General features: G+C 37.5%; 1 protein-coding gene across 1 annotated transcript in view; it reads left to right on the top strand.

The window, feature by feature from the left end:
• Nucleotides 1-3,508: 3,508 nt before the first annotated feature.
• The window catches only part of LOC123840618 (A disintegrin and metallopeptidase domain 3-like), a 130,987-nt gene continuing 117,409 nt past the window's right edge, over nucleotides 3,509-17,086 (top strand). The window contains exons 1-3 of the mRNA XM_064583833.1: nucleotides 3,509-3,566; nucleotides 4,116-4,198; nucleotides 13,894-13,949. Of these exons, the coding sequence (XP_064439903.1) occupies nucleotides 3,509-3,566; nucleotides 4,116-4,198; nucleotides 13,894-13,949 (197 nt within the window). The remainder of the gene's footprint in view (nucleotides 3,567-4,115; nucleotides 4,199-13,893; nucleotides 13,950-17,086) is intronic.

Below are 17,086 nucleotides of genomic sequence, written 5' to 3'. Positions count from 1 at the left end.
CCACCCCGAGCTGAGAGCCCGCGCCTGGGCTCCGCCTCTGCAGCCAGCTTCCCCGCTCCGTTACCTGGGAGCTCTGCCACACTCAGGCACCCCCGGTCTTTCTGTGACCCCGAGGGTCCTGAGACCACACTGTCCCGGAGGGTTCCACCCCCCCGCTTAGCCACCAGAGTGACGTCCCTCGGCAGAGCAGACTTTTAAAAGTTCCGATTTTGTGCTCCTTGGCTCTATCACTTGCCAGAAGCGGCCGACGGAGGCCCCTCCCCCGCCGTCTATCCTCCCGAATATCGCCTCGGATTCGCTTCTCCGTATGTCCTACCTTCCAGAAAGTGGTCGCTTTTCTGTTCAGAGAGTTGTTGCTCTTCTTTTCTTCGATCTCCTGTTGAGTTTGTAGGTGTTCAGATTGGTTTGATCCCTATCCAGCTGAATTCCTGAGAGGAGACGAAATCCAGGTCTCCTACTCCTCCGCCATCTTGCTCCGCCTATGAAATCTTTTCATTAGCAACAACATGGATGGAGCTAAAGAGTATAATGCTAAGTGAAATAAGACAATCTGTGGAAGAGAAATACCATATGATTTCACTCATATGTGGAATTTAAGAAACAAAACAAATGAGCATAGAGGAAAAAAGAGAGAGGCAAACCAAGAAAGAGACTCTTAACTATAGGTGATGGTTACCAGAATGCAGATGGGTGGGAGGATATGTGAAATAGGTGATGGAGATTAAGGAAGGCACTTGTGATAAGGACTGGGTATTGTGTGAAATTGTTGAATCACTGTACTGTACACCTGAAACTAATGTTACACTGTATGTTAACTAACTGGGACTTAGTTTAAATAAAAGTTTAAATAAAAAAATGATAACCGAAGGTAATTTTCTGAAAAGTTATAGGTAAGGCCATACAAAAATAAAATAAAATTGGTGTCCCTCTCATCTCAGTGGCTTAGTCTTTCCAACCATTTAATCAACCTCCACATTAAATTATTCAACAAGCTGATTTTTCTTCCTAAATATCTCTCTGATATTTTTACTACTTTTATTTCTCTTCCCACTCTAATCCTGAGATTGTAGACATTTTTGGCCTAAACTAAGTAAAATTCCCTTCAATGAACCTATTGTTTCTAGTCCTCATCATTTCAATCCCACCACCCCCAAACTATTATGTTGCCATTCTAACAAAAAAATCCATCATTTATTTGCACTAAAGCTCTTGGATGATATTAAATCATTTAAGAATAAAGTCCTAAAATTCACTAACATCAATACAAATCTATATGGCTCACATCTTAAATGTTACAGCCACCTGTAAGGTTCACTTGATATCTATAAAGAAAACAAAATTATCTTAGCTGTATTCCTAGAGAACTTTGAATATCCCTCTACTAAAAATTTTTTCATTTCTAGCTGTGGCATCTCTTGTACACATTCAGTTTTCTGTTACTTTCTGAGGTACTGGGAGACAGGGATGTTGTCACACATATTTTGGTATCTGTCTGGTTTCAGGCTTATACTAAGCATGTAAAAAATAATTGTTGAATTAAATTTAAATGATGTGAATGCCTGTAAATTATGCCCAGCAAAAAATGAGCAGTCAATACCAACAGTGCAAATACAGGAATGAATTTAGATAATAAATATATATTTCCCCTTTTGGTTACTTGACTGAACAACAGAGATTTTTAGTGGAAACATGAACAATCTTTTAATACTTACCTATTAATACTTCAATAACATATATATTAGACTTAAAAAGTTTGATCAGGTTATAGAAAATCAGGAAGAAAGTTTAAGAGCAACATAATTTTTGTATGTTAATCCCATCAATTTTCATATAATTTGGCAAAAAAGATAAAAATACTAACTTTAAGATACATAGAAATATTCAAATAAATTAAATAAATACAGTATACAACATGGATCACAACCAAACTAAATGATTAGCCTATAAATACTTCAGTGAAATATGCAGAATTGGCTATTTTTAAGTTAAATTCCTTCTGTTAACATTTGTTACCTGTACCAATATTTTCTTGATAAATAGACAATAAAATTAGATTTGGGAAAATCATTACAAAGGAATATATATATTTTTTAAAGGCTAGCCTTTTCCATTTCTTTTTTTTTTCCTTTTACAAATTGAGAAAACAATCATTTGATTTTGTGCAGAAATATTTTATGTAAGGAATATAAGCAGAAGTGTTCCATGGAAGGAGTACTCAAGAACTGTCTGGCAAAAAAGTCCTTGCAAACTGAAATTATGCAAGTCACAACTTGCATATTTACCCAGAAAATGAATGCTCTTTCCAAGTTATTCCCTTCTCATGTGTGACTGCCATACTGATGGGGGAAAAAAGTTTACATTTAACCTTTTACTAGCCAGATTTTCCTAAGAAGCCAAGTTATACACAATGGAATAAATAAATTATGGGAAAATAAAGTTGTTCTTACAGGATCATTTCATAGTTGTTATTTCTTTCTCTTTCTTTTTCTTCTTTCTTTTTTTCTTCTTTCTTTCTTTCTCTTCCTTCTTTCTTTTTTCTTTCTTTCCTTTCTTTCTTTCTTTCTTTCTTTTTCTTTTTCTTTCTTCCTTCCTTCCTTCCTTCCTCCCTCCCTTCCTTCCTTCCTCCCTCCCTCCCTCCCTCCCTCCTTCCTTCTTTCTTTCCTTCCTTTCTTTCTTTCCTTCTTTCTTTCTTTCTTTCTTTCCTTTCTTTCTTTCTTTCTTTCTTTCTTTCTTTCTTTCTTTCTTTCTTTCTTTCTTTCTTCTTTCCTTTCTTTCTTCTTCTTTCTTCTTCCTCTCTCTTTTTCTTTTTTTGGCCTGATACTTCAATTATAAAACCATACTGAGGCAGTAAAACACATACACACACCCATTCCATATTTAGCTTTTCATTTAGTTTCCTTAACCAAAGAGTTTTCTAAGAAACAAAGTTATCTACGATTGAAGAATTTAGATACCATTTTTTTTTTACTCTTCATGTGTGTGCACGTATGTTTATTTGTTTTGACCTGAGACTTAAATTAGAATCCAGCGGTAGATATGGTTTCCATTTTCTGTTTTCCTTCACTACTGTAGTTCAGCCATTGTGCCAAAAAACTATGACGAGGACTATTAACATTGCCAAGCACTTCACCAGCAGATGGCCCATTTCCAGAGGAGAAAATGCACTTTATGACCCTCACGTCATCCCTGAATGCGTTTCCAATGTCCGCATTTTGGAATATAAAGCCCAAGCCCACGTGGGCAGCAGGACAGGTTGGCGTGTGCCTCCTGCGCGCAGCCGGCGGTGGGTGGGCGCCCGGGACTGTGACTGCGACTGCGACCGCGACCGCGACTGCTCCTGCGGGTCCGCAGAGGGGGCGGGGTGGGCGGAGCAGCCGCGCCCCCCTCCCCCACCTCCCCGCCTCTGGCCCAGACCCCAGCCCCACCCGCCCAGAACGCAGGTCCCGCGCGGGCGGCCGCCGTTCCGCAGCCAACAGACATCACCTTGGCAAGGCCAGCAGGCCCCGCGATGCTGTCTCTCCTGCTGATCCTCTCAGGCCTGGGCCGGCTGACCTCCGCGGGCCATCGTGAGTGAAGGACCCTGCTCCATAGAGGGTCACCTGTCGCAGAGCCTCTGGGCATGGCGGGCCCCAGAACCTTGCTCCAGAACCCCGGGTCTGGCTGGGGAGAGCCCAGCGTCTTGTCAGAACAGACCCCGCTTAGAGTCAGGATCCTCCTGGGCCTGCTGCTTGGAGGGCTCGGAGCAGGACTGAGACATTTGCCCCTCACTTGCCTGACCCCGCACTTGGAAAGAGGGCGCGCATGTTCTGGGAGGTGGGCACCTCTTCACCTACTGGGGCTGAGGTCAACAAGTCTCAAAGTCTCTGGATGGTAGTAGGGTCACACCCCAAAGTGTATGGATGGTGGAGGGAGCCTCTTCCTGGAATGTACAAAGTCTGATTCTGTGGTGGGTGAGTGCCTGCCTCTGTGTGTGGGCCGTGTGTGTGTGTGTGTGTGTGGGGGGGGGGTGTTGGGGCTTGGAAGTTCAAAGAGTGATGTGATGTGACAGGACACCCGAAGAATTAAGGATGCTGCCAGGCACTGGGGAAAGCTCACACATGTTTTCCTTACTGTAGATCCTGAAACATCGCTTCTACAAATTACAGTGCCACGGAAGATTGAGACAAATACCAGTGATGGTGAAGTTTCAGAAACACATGTAATTAAGAAATTACTTTTTTAATTTGTATTATTTATTTATTTATTTATTTTTGAGACAGAGTGTATGCGAGTGGGGGGGAGGGGCAGAGGCAGAGGAAGAGAATCTTAAGCAGGCTCCCCACTGAGGGCAGAGGTTGATGGGGGGGATCCATCTCTGGACGGGAAATTATGATCTGAGCTGAAATCAAGAGTCAGATGCTTAACCAACTGAGCCACCCACGCATCCTGTGGAAATCACTTTTTAAAAATGAGTGCTTTATTTTTATTGGACTACCTGACCCAAATCAATTCATGCATATCCCTTTGAAATTTTTTGTTCTAATTACTGTGTTAAAGAGTCATTTTGTCTCAATGAAAATAAGCGTTTTGATTTTTCTTTTCATTTCCCAATTAACATTATGAAACTTTTTAAAAACTGACTCAGAAAAAAGTACCCCAAATTCCTATCACATGAAATGATATAGACAGTCTACTGGACTTTTTTCTAGAAAATATATCATTTAAATATTTATGTAAATGAGGTCACACTAATATTTACTTATAAGATGATTTTTAAAAAGAAAATATATAACTTCTTCATGCCTATATTTGCATATATAGGCATATATGTCTGTTAATGTAATATATTTAATCTGATTAAAAAGTAAAGCATGTAAATTGGGAAATTAAATCTAGAGAGCACAAAAAGTTGTTAAGAAAGTGAATATCTGCCTCGGATTCTAAAGGTAGTAAATTTGAATGAATGAATTTTTAGAGACATGCACACTCCTGCACATACATTTTTAATAATAACATATGAGTGTGCTAATTGGCTTTTAATTTATAGGGTTAGAATTTATTTTATGATCATAAATATAGCTTTGTCATTATTTTTCATAACTGCATGATTATCTCATTATATGGATATAACATCATTCTTTGTCAAAATTAAAAATGTAGTTTTTTAAAAGATTTTATTTATTTATTATTTATTTAATTATTTATTTTATTATGTAATGTTAATCACCACACATTACATCATTAGTGTTTGATATAGTGTTCCATGATTCATTGTTTATGTATAACACCCAGTGCTCCATTCAATACATGCCCTTTTTAATACCCATTACCAGGCTAACCCATCCCCCCAGCCCCCTCCCCTATAGAACCCTCAGTTTGTTTCTCAAAGTCCATAGTCTCTCATGGTTTGTCTCCCCCTCCAATTTCCCCCCTTCATTTTTCCCTTCCTGCTATCTTCTTCTTCTTTTTTTTTTTTTTTAACATATAATGTATTATTTGTTTCAGAGGTACTGGTCTGTGATTCAACAGTCTTACACAATTCACAGTGCTCACCATAGCACATACCCTCCCCAATGTCTATCACCCAGCCACCCCATCCCTCCCACCACCCACCACTCCAGCAACCCTGAGTTTGTTTGCTGAGATTAAGAATTCCTCATATCAGGAAGATCATATGATACATGTCTTTCTCTGATTGACTTATTTCGCTCAGCATAATACCCTCCAGTTCCATCCACGTTGTTGCAAAAGGCAAGATTTCATTCCTTTTGATGGCTGCATAATATTCCATTGTATATATATACCACTTCTTCTTTATCCATTAATCTGCCAATGGACATCTTGGCTCTTTCCATTGTTTGGCTATTGTGGACATTGCTGCTATAAACATCAGACTGCATGTAACCCTTTGGATCACTACATTTGACTCTTTGGGGTAAATACCCAGTGGTGCAGTTGCTGGGTCGTAGGGTAGATCTATTTTCAACTTTTTGAGGAACCTCCATACTGTTCTCCAGAGTGGTTGCACCAGCTTGCATTCCCACCAACAGTGTAGGAGGGTTCCCCTTTCTCCGCATCCCCGCCAACATCTGTCGTTTCCTGACTTGTTAATTTGAGGCATTCTGACTGGTGTGAGGTGGTATCTCATTGAGGTTTTGGTTTGGATTTCCCGGATGCCGAGCGATGTTGAGCACTTTTTCATGTGTCTGTTGGCCATTTGGATGTCTTCTTTGGAAAAATGTCTGTTCATGTCTTCTGCCCATTTCTTGATTGGATTCTTTGTTCTTTGGGTGTTGAGTTTGATAAGTTCTTTATAGATTTTGGATACTAGCCCTTTATCTGATATGTCATTTGCAAATATCTTCCCCCATTCTGTCAGTTATCTTTTGGTTTTGTTGACTGTTTCTTTTGCTGTGCAAAAGCTTTTTATTTTGATGAGGTCCCAATAATTCATTTTTGCCCTTGCTTCCCTTGCCTTTGGCGCTGTTTCTAGGAAGAAGTTACGGTGGCTCAGGTCAAAGAGGTTGCTGCTTGTGTTCTCCTTTAGGATTATGATGGACTCCTGTCTCACATTGAGGTCTTTCAACCATTTGGAGTCTATTTTTGTGTGTGGTGTAAGGAAATGGTCCAGTTTCATTGTTCTGCATGTGGCTGTCCAATTTTCCTAACACCATTTGTTGAAGAGACTGTCTTTTTTCCATTGGACATTCTTTCCTGCTTTGTCAAAGATTAGTTGACCATAGAGTTGAGGGTCCATTTCTGGGCTCTATCTTCTGTTCCATTGATTTATGTGTCTGTTTTTGTGCCAGTACCATACTCTCTTGATGATGACAGCTTTGTAATAGAGCTGGAAGTCCGGAATTGTGATGCCGCCAGCTTTGCTTTTCTTTTTCAACATTCCTCTGGCTATGCGGGGTCTTTTCTGGTTCCAGACAAATTTTAGGATGATTTGTTCCATTGCTTTGAAAAAAGTGGATGGTATTTTGATGGGGATTGCATTGAATGTGTAGATTGCTCTAGGTAGCATGGACATCTTCACAATATTTGTTCTTCCAATCCATGAGCATGGAACGTTTTTCCATTTCTTTGTGTCTTCCTCAATTTCTTTCATGAGTATTTTATAGTTTTCTGAGTACAGACCCTTTGCCTCTTTGGTTAGATATTTCTGGAAACAAATGAAAATGAAAACACAACTGTTCAAAATCTTTGGGATGCAGCAAAAGCAGTCCTAAGAGGAAAGTATATAGCAATAGAAGCCTTTCTCAAGAAACAAGAAAGGTCTTAAATACACAACCTAACCCTACACCTAAAGGAGCTGGAGAAAGAACAGCAAAGAAAGCCTAAACACAGCAGGAGAAGAGAAATAATAAAGATCAGAGCAGAAATCAATGAAATAGAAACCAAAAGAACAGTAGAACACATCAACGAAACTAGGAGCTGGTTCTTTGAAAGAATTAATAAGATTGACTTATCAAAAAGAAAAGAGAAATGACCCAAATCAACAAAGTCATGACTGAAAGAGGAGAGATCACAATCAACACCAAAGAAATATGAACAATTATAAGAACATATGATGAGCAACTATATGCCAGCATAATTAGATAATCTGGAAGAAATGGATGCTTCCCTAGAGATGTATCAACTACTAAAACTGAACCAGGAAGAAATAGAAAACCTGAACAGACCTATAACCACTAAGGAAATTGAAGCAGTCATCAAAAATCTGCCAAAAACAAAAGCCCAGGGCCAGATGGCTTCCAAAGGGAATTCTACCAAACATTTAAAGAAGAATTAATACCTATTCTTCTGAAACTGTTCCAAAACATAGAAATGAAGGAAAACTTCCAAACTCGTTTTATGAGGCCACCATTACCTTCATCCCAAAACCAAACAAAGACCCCATCAAAAAGGAGAATTACAGACCAATATCCTTGATGAACATGGATGCAAAAATTCTCACCAAAATACTAGGCAGTAGGATCCAACTGTATATTAAAAGGATTATTCACCACGACAAAGTGGGATTTATTCCTGAGCTGCAAGGTTGGTTCAACATCCATAAATCAATGTGATATAATACATGAATAAAAGAAAGAACAAGAATGGTAGATTCTTCTCAATAGATGCAGAAAAAGCATTTGACAAAGTACAGCATCCTCTCTTGATCAAAACTCTTCAGAGTATAGGGATAGAGGGTACATACCTCAATATCATAAAAGCCATCTATGAAAAACCTACAGCAAATATCATTCTCAATGGGGAAAAACTGAGAGCTTTCCCCCTAAGGTCAGCAACATGGCAGGGATGTCCACTAAGACCACTGTTATTCTACATAGTACTAGAAGTCCTAGCCACAGCAATCAGACAACAAAAAGAAATAAAAGGCATCCGAATGGGTAAAGAAGTAGTCAAACTCTCACTCTTTGCAGATGATATGGTACTTTATGTGGGAAACCCAAAAGACTCCACCCCCAAACTGCTAGAACTCATACAGGAATTCAGTAAAGTGGCAGGATAGAAAATCAATGCACAGAAATCAGTGGCATTCCTATACACTAACAATAAGACAGAAGAAAGAAATTAAGGAGTCGATCCCATTTACAATTGCACCCAAAACATAAGATACTAGGAATAAATCTAACCAAAGAGGCAAAGGGTCTGTACTCAGAAAACTATAAAATACTCATGAAAGAAATTGAGGAAGACACAAAGAAATGGAAAAACGTTCCATGCTCATGGATTGGAAGAACAAATATTGTGAAGATGTCCATGCTACCTAGAGCAATCTACACATTCAATGCAATCCCCATCAAAATACCATCCACTTTTTTCAAAGCAATGGAACAAATCATCCTAAAATTTGTCTGGAACCAGAAAAGACCCCGCATAGCCAGAGGAATGTTGAAAAAGAAAAGCAAAGCTGGCGGCATCACAATTCCGGACTTCCAGCTCTATTACAAAGCTGTCATCATCAAGAGAGTATGGTACTGGCACAAAAACAGACACATAAATCAATGGAACAGAAGATAGAGCCCAGAAATGGACCCTCAACTCTATGGTCAACTAATCTTTGACAAAGCAGGAAAGAATGTCCAATGGAAAAAAGACAGTCTCTTCAACAAATGGTGTTAGGAAAATTGGACAGCCACATGCAGAACAATGAAACTGGACCATTTCCTTACACCACACACAAAAATAGACTCCAAATGGTTGAAAGACCTCAATGTGAGACAGGAGTCCATCATAATCCTAAAGGAGAACACAAGCAGCAACCTCTTTGACCTGAGCCACCGTAACTTCTTCCTAGAAACAGCGCCAAAGGCAAGGGAAGCAAGGGCAAAAATGAATTATTGGGACCTCATCAAAATAAAAAGCTTTTGCACAGCAAAAGAAACAGTCAACAAAACCAAAAGATAACTGACAGAATGGGGGAAGATATTTGCAAATGACATATCAGATAAAGGGCTAGTATCCAAAATCTATAAAGAACTTATCAAACTCAACACCCAAAGAACAAAGAATCCAATCAAGAAATGGGCAGAAGACATGAACAGACATTTTTCCAAAGAAGACATCCAAATGGCCAACAGACACATGAAAAAGTGCTCAACATCGCTCGGCATCCGGGAAATCCAAACCAAAACCTCAATGAGATACCACCTCACACCAGTCAGAATGCCTCAAATTAACAAGTCAGGAAACGACAGATGTTGGCGGGGATGCGGAGAAAGGGGAACCCTCCTACACTGTTGGTGGGAATGCAAGCTGGTGCAACCACTCTGGAGAACAGTATGGAGGTTCCTCAAAAAGTTGAAAATAGATCTACCCTACGACCCAGCAACTGCACCACTGGGTATTTACCCCAAAGAGTCAAATGTAGTGATCCAAAGGGTTACATGCAGTCTGATGTTTATAGCAGCAATGTCCACAATAGCCAAACAATGGAAAGAGCCAAGATGTCCATTGGCAGATTAATGGATAAAGAAGAGGTGGTATATATATATATATACACAATGGAATATTATGCAGCCATCAAAAGGAATGAAATCTTGCCTTTTGCAACAACGTGGATGGAACTGGAGGTTGTTATGCTGAGCAAAGTAAGTCAATCAGAGAAAGACATGTATCATATGACCTCACTGATATGAGGAATTCTTAATCTCAGCAAACAAACTCAGGGTTGCTGGAGTGGTGGGTGGTGGGAGGGATGGAGTGGCTGGGTGATAGACATTGGGGAGGGTATGTGCTATGGTGAGTGCTGTGAGTTGTGCAAGACTGTTGAATCACAGATCTATACTTCTGAAACAAATAATGCAATATATGTTAAGAAAAAAAAAAGAAGAAGATAGCAGGAGGGGAAGAACGAAGGGGGGATATCGGAGGGGGAGACGAACCATAAGAAACGATGGACTCTACAAAACAAACTGAGGGTTCTAGAGGGGAGGGGAGTGGGAGGATGGGTTAGCCTGGTGATGGGTATTAAAGAGGATACGTTCTGCATGGAGCACTGGGTGTGTGCACAAACAATGAATCATGGGACACTACATCAAAAACTAATGATGGGGCGCCTGGGTGGCTCAGTTGGTTAAGCGACTGCCTTCGACTCAGGTCATGATCCTGGAGTCCCAGGATCGAGTCCCGCATCAGGCTCCCTGCTCAGCAGGGAGTCTGCTTCTCCCTCTGACCCTCCCCCCTCTCATGTGCTCTCTCTCTCTCATTCTCTCTCTCAAATAAATAAATAAAATAAAAAAAAACACTAATGATGTATGGTGATTAACATAACAATAAAAAGTTAAAAGAAAAAAGAAGAGGTGTTATATATATACAATGGAATATCATGCAGCCATCAAAAGGAATGAAATCTTGCCATTTGCAATGACGTGGATGGAACTGGAGGGTATTATGTTGAGTGAAATAAGTCGATCAGAGAAAGACATGTATCATATGATCTCACTGATATGAGGAAGTCTTAATCTCAGGAAGCAAACTGAGGGTTGCTGGAGTGGTGGGGGCTGGGAGGGATGGGGTGGCTGGGTGATAGACATTAGGGAGGGTATGTGATATGGAGAGTGCTGTGAATTGTGTAAGACTGTTGAATCACAGACCTGTATCTCTGAAATAAATAATACATTGTATCTTAAAAAAAAAAAGTAGGAAGGGTAAAATGAAGGGGGCGGAAATTGGAGGGGGAGACGAACCATGAGAGACTATGGACTCTGAGAAACAAACTGAGGGTTCTATGGGGAGAGGCTTGGGGGGATGGGTTAGCCTGGTGTTGGGTATTAAAAAGGGCACATATTGAATGGAACACTGGGTGTTATACGCAAACAATGAATCGTGGAACACTACATCAAAAGCTAATGATGTAATGTATGGTGATTAACATAATAAAATGAAAAAAAAAAAAAAGACACACCAGGATCTGATAGGAATCCAAGGATTGGAACCTCAGTGGCCAGATCTAAGAGGAGCATCGAATTGCTAACTGGAAAATTGTTAGACACTGGGGCAGGTTTTATAGACTGAGTGGTCTGTGTGACTGTCTCCCTTTATGGCACCAAAAAATCCAGTGATTAGTGTTCATAAAAGGTATTACACCAAAAATAATTATCCAGAGAGTTTACATTTTTTAAATGTTATGAGAGATAAACATTACTTAATAAAATATTCAGTTCACTAGGAACATATAAAAATTCTAAGTTTTTATGTACTTAAAAATGCTTTCAGCATATATAAGAACTGATTGCACAAGGAGTAATTCTCAAATCCATTTTTATAGATCTTTAAATTTTTCAAATCCATTTTCATAGATCTTTTCTCAAATATTGGTTTACAAATCGTAAAAAGATTCATAAAGACAATTTGAACAATATAATATTTTATTTGATGGATTTATATAGAAGTGAACCTGTCACAATATATATTTTTTTCCCCTCTATGCTATTCGTTAAGACTAACTAGACTCTACAGGGTATCACCATGAGGCTTTTATGTAATGACAAAGTATATGATGCAGCAAGGGAAAGATAATTCAGGCAAATATCAGGAATTCAAGAAACATCCCTATGAACCCAAACTCTGTGCTTCTGGAACATGCTGAGTCTCTGGCTTGAAGTAACAAGACTTGGGGGGGAATTTTGGCTTCTGGAGACTCCTTAAAAAGCTTTCAGTGACACAGTAGCCAAGCTAGCTTTGTCAAACTAGGTAGGGAAACACTAAAGAAGTTAACCTTGGGCAAGAGAGTTTTTGAACCCTAGAAATTACCTTACAAATCTCACTGCCTTTGTCTTAGCTGAGAGTCAGAAACATCTAGACTTCTAGGCAACCCCAGAAGTAAAGATAGTGTTTTTCTAATCCAGCTATAATTCGGCTTTATCTCTATAGCAATAATGTATCTTCTTCTCCGGAATATGCAGATTGTTCAACAACCCTGACAAAAGGAAAAAAGCATTAAAAATCAAATATTGACAATACAGTATCTGGTAACAATTCAATTAAGTTAAATCTTAAAAAGTTTTAAAATGTATATGGAAATTTAAAAATACACTTCTACATTATTTATGGGTTGAAGAAGAAATCCTAAATCATAATATATATTAAATGATAATGGATGAAATTGAAGAAATTACAACCCCAAATTCGAGTCATTTTCTGAAGATGACATAGAGGCATACTTTATAATTGTGTGCAATTTTGTTAATTTTACTCCTGTTTGCACCCAACAACAAAGATTCAAAATATGTAATGAAGAAAACTACAGATTAAAAGGAGAAAGAAATAATATCACAATAATTTGGGGAAATGTTGACACATCTTTTTTTTTTTTAAGTTTCATTTATTTATTTTAGAGAAGGTGGGGGGGCAGAGGGATAGAGAGTCTTTAGCAGACTGCCCTGAGTGGGGAGCCGGACATGGGACTCCATTTCACAACTCTGAGATCATGACCTGAGCTGACATCAAGAGTCAGACACTTAACTAACTGTGCCACCCATATGCCCCAACACAATTTTTTCAATAGCTGTAGGCTTACAGAAGACTAAACATGAGAAGGTTTAAAATGACTTATGCAGAAAACTGTACCCAATGACAAAATTCACATTCTTTGCAAATGTGGAAAATTTACCTGCATTGACCATGTGCTATGCGGTGAAGAACGTGTAATGTTTTATGATGATGTCACAGATTGGGTTCTTTGGGATGCAGTCTTTGAGAAGATTCCTGTGAAGGCAGTTTATTAGGGCATGCTCTTGTGATGAGGCCCTGTGCAAGGGGAGGGGAGGAAGCAGGAAAGGGGAGATGGAGACTCAACCAAGTCTCAACAACGTGTGAAGCTAGCATGGCCCATCAATATCTGGAGTTGGGATGAGAGGGCTTCTCATTACATGTGGGCTGTCTCAGAAAGTTGTGACTTGGTGTGAGATGACCCTCTGTAGCTGAGGCAATTCCTAAAGAGGACAGGGAGAAGAGTGTTCTAGAGTTAGGGATACTTCCTTTGAGAAGATTAACAACACAGGTTGTATCTTCATTTTCTCAATTTATTTGGGCTAGAAGTTGCAAAGTAAAAATAATAAAATTCAAGTTTCTTCAAAGATTACTCAACATTTTTAAATGTAACCATTTTAAATTAAAATTTCATTATGAAATTTTATGACTAATGCTCTTAGTTTTGAAATAAATTGAGATTCTTTAATTTTTATTTAAATTTAATTAGAATTAATTCTGTCATACATTCCAAGATTGAAGGAAGATTACAATTATATATGTCTATATTATATATGTATATATTATTTTGAGATGGTGGGATATGATCTATGTCTCAGTGAAGAAGTAAATACATTTTAAGAAGCTATGGCTTTTGATTTTTAAGAATTCAGTATGTCTAATAATTAAGTTCTTCTGAATACTTTGTTGTAGGTCACTTATGCCATCAAAATTGACCGGAAAATGTACACTCTCCATCTTGAAAAACAGTAAGTGGACATTCTTCTTTTTATACAGTTGTTTTAGTTTCTGAAATTTTTATAGTCACTACCCTTATTTGAGCCTAAACAAGAGCATGACTATTATATTTAATATGTTACATCTTTGTGATCAAGTCAGACTAGAATTCCAAGTCTTCATCTTGAGATTTTAAATCCAATATTTGAGCCAAATTTTAATTTCATGATACAAAATTAATGTATACCAGATAAATGAAAATTAGTCTATGTAACTCTTTAAACTATAGCTACAACTGTAACAATTAAGTCAATAATTTTATTTGTCTATGTTTAATTTTGTTTGTCATGTCATTTTATACATTTCTATGATTTTAAACATTTTACTTGATATTATACCATTTTTTTAATATCATAAATTTTCACTCTGTGAGGAAACCAATGTTAATAACTTTGTATCTCTCTATCCACCATTTTATATCCTAAATTTCACCTTTCCTTTAAATAAAATATGTAGAAACCTACCAAGAAGGTTTGTTTTTAGAGAACTGGAAATACTGTTTTACAGTTGGCAGGTCTTATTTAATAATGGTGTTCATTTTCTTCCTCTATGTTTATATCTTAACTCATTCTATAACAGGTAACAGTCTGTAGTATGGCGTGTTGATAAGTAATGAGGTTATTTCCAAGGATTGTCACTATAGAGTCCTGCAATAAACATTCTTATATGTATATTCTTATGCAATAGATATTTTGTTTTGTAGCCTTAATACCAAGAAATGGGTTTCTGGATCAAGAAGTATGAATAATAGTAATAATAGTGATAATAATAACAACAACAAAAACAACAAAAGTAACTGACATGCATGGAGCACATACCAATTGCTGGGCATATTTCTAAGCGATTTGCATGTAGTAACTGATTTAATTTTCACAACAACCTTCCTTATTACTCGCATTTTGTATTAGGATTTTGAGAGATACTGCTAGTTTCTGAAAAGGCAGTAGCAGTTTAGATTTTCAAAAGCATGCAAGATGTGCTAAAATAATATATCGCATCTTTGTGTCAATTTATATTTCCCTAAAAAACTTTTCTAAACAATTATTGGCTATGTGCCTTTTCCTGTTTCTTGTTTCCAATTTAATATTTATTTTTTAAACCAGTTTTAGGTTCACAGCAAAACTGAGTGGAAGTCCCAGGCAGTTTCTGTATGCCCCCTACCTCTGCACATGTGTAGTCTCTCCCATTATCAGTATGCCCCACCAGAGTGATATATTTGTTATAATTGATGATCCTACACATAATTATTACACAAAGGCCATAGTTTATATTAATTATATTAATTAATCCCCAACATTCAGCTGAATTCCAGACCATTGAGCAAGCCTGGCCACCATTTACAGAATTATTATGGCTACTCATTCATGACCCAGAAGTGTGAACAGTAGATACTTATTATGTGGTTCTGGTTTTGTGGTTGTACTTTTTGTGCAACATTTTGTATAACTTTTTTTTTTTTTTTTTTGAGAGAGAGAGAACCTGTGAGGTGGCGGTGGGTGTGAGGGGCAGAGGAAAAGGGAGAGAGAATCTTAAGCAGGCTCCATGCCCAGTGCTGAGCCTTAGTGCGGCTTGATCTCACGACACTGAGATCATGACCTGAGGCAAAACCAAGAGTTGGACGCTTAACTGACTGAGCCACCCAGGCGCCCCACATAACATTTTTATCTGAGAGTCATTTATACCGATTTGTGCAGAATGAATTCATTGATTGTAGCCATCCAATAAATATATCTTATTTATTATTTATCCACTTATGTATTTATAGTAAGAAAAGCCATATTGTGGATATCTTTGGCCATGATGTTCTGGGCACCAGTGAAGTTGATGGATTATAAAGGATCCAATTCTCAAGAGTGCTATATGCTACTAATTTTTATTTCAGAGGGTTTATCCCAGTTTTCACTCAGACGAATAATTCAAAAACATTTCTGTTCTCTACATTCTCAATAAAATGAGTATCTTCACTCACTTATTTTTGTTAATGGGTAAGAAATGCTATTTTATTGTTATTTTAATATGTACTTCCCTGATTATTAATAATATGTAGTATCTTTTCAAATTTTTACTGACTATTCTAATTGAATTGCTTCTCCTAAGCTTTCTGTTTTCCTTTCTGGCTTTAATTTTTATTCATTTGTTTTGGGTTATTTATTTTCAATCTATGGCTTACCTTTCTGCTTTTCTTCCCTTTTTTTCCCGTGATCAATTTGTGGGAATTTTTTTATTGTAGATATTAACTCTTTATCTCTTCTATATGTTGCAAATATGCTATCCAGCCTATTGACTGTCTTCTTCCTTTGTTTGTGGGATTTATTGCTATAAAAATGAAATATTCATATAATCATTATACTAATATTTTCTTTTATAGGTTTCCAGATTCCTCACTTGTGTCTCTCACATCCTGAATTTGTATTATAATATTCCTATAGTATTTTTAAAATTCTTTTTACATTTAAGATGTAAATCCAATGCTTTCAGTTTACTTGCTTAACAACTATATTGCATTTTCCAAGTTTTATTACTGCTTCCTTTTTATTTTTTCCTTTTATTGCAATTTTATGCTGACCTAGGTATTGTTTATTTTCAGATTATTTTCTTCAGATGGCATGCTTTCTGAATCTGTGCATATCTGCAAATGTCCCTTTTGTTCTCACAATTGAATAAATCCCTTAATTTTTCATTTTGGTTTTAAATTACCACACATTCTTAAAAATTTTATGGAAATCTATAATTTCATCCTGGGTCTTATGGATCTGCCCTCTATAGTATAGATTTTCCTCCAACTATTTTCAGATCTTTATTTTGGCTGTGTTTTTTACTAGCAAAATATGTTCTTTTTATTGGCTAGGACTCTAATTCTGTTCTCAGCAAACAAATTCTCTTTGACACATCTATTGAATTATTTATTTTAGTTTCAGAGTCATCATTTTAGTTTCAGAGTGTCTTTTTTTTTCTTGAAAAGATCTGCTCTGAAAGCTTATTAGCTTTTTAAACTTTTCTTGAGATAATGATTACTTTCTTTAACCAATTTCTTCATTCAACTTCATTAGGAACTTCTTTTAAGTTTGCCTTCCACCCTTTTGTTATTCATTTTCCTTATATCAGATGT

This window comes from Mirounga angustirostris, unplaced genomic scaffold (genome assembly GCF_029215605.1).
Source record: "Mirounga angustirostris isolate CCGP_5_RB_7025 unplaced genomic scaffold, mMirAng1.0.hap1 SCAF_2, whole genome shotgun sequence".
Classification (NCBI taxonomy): domain Eukaryota; kingdom Metazoa; phylum Chordata; class Mammalia; order Carnivora; family Phocidae; genus Mirounga; species Mirounga angustirostris.
This window is presented reverse-complemented; position numbering and strand designations above follow the sequence as displayed.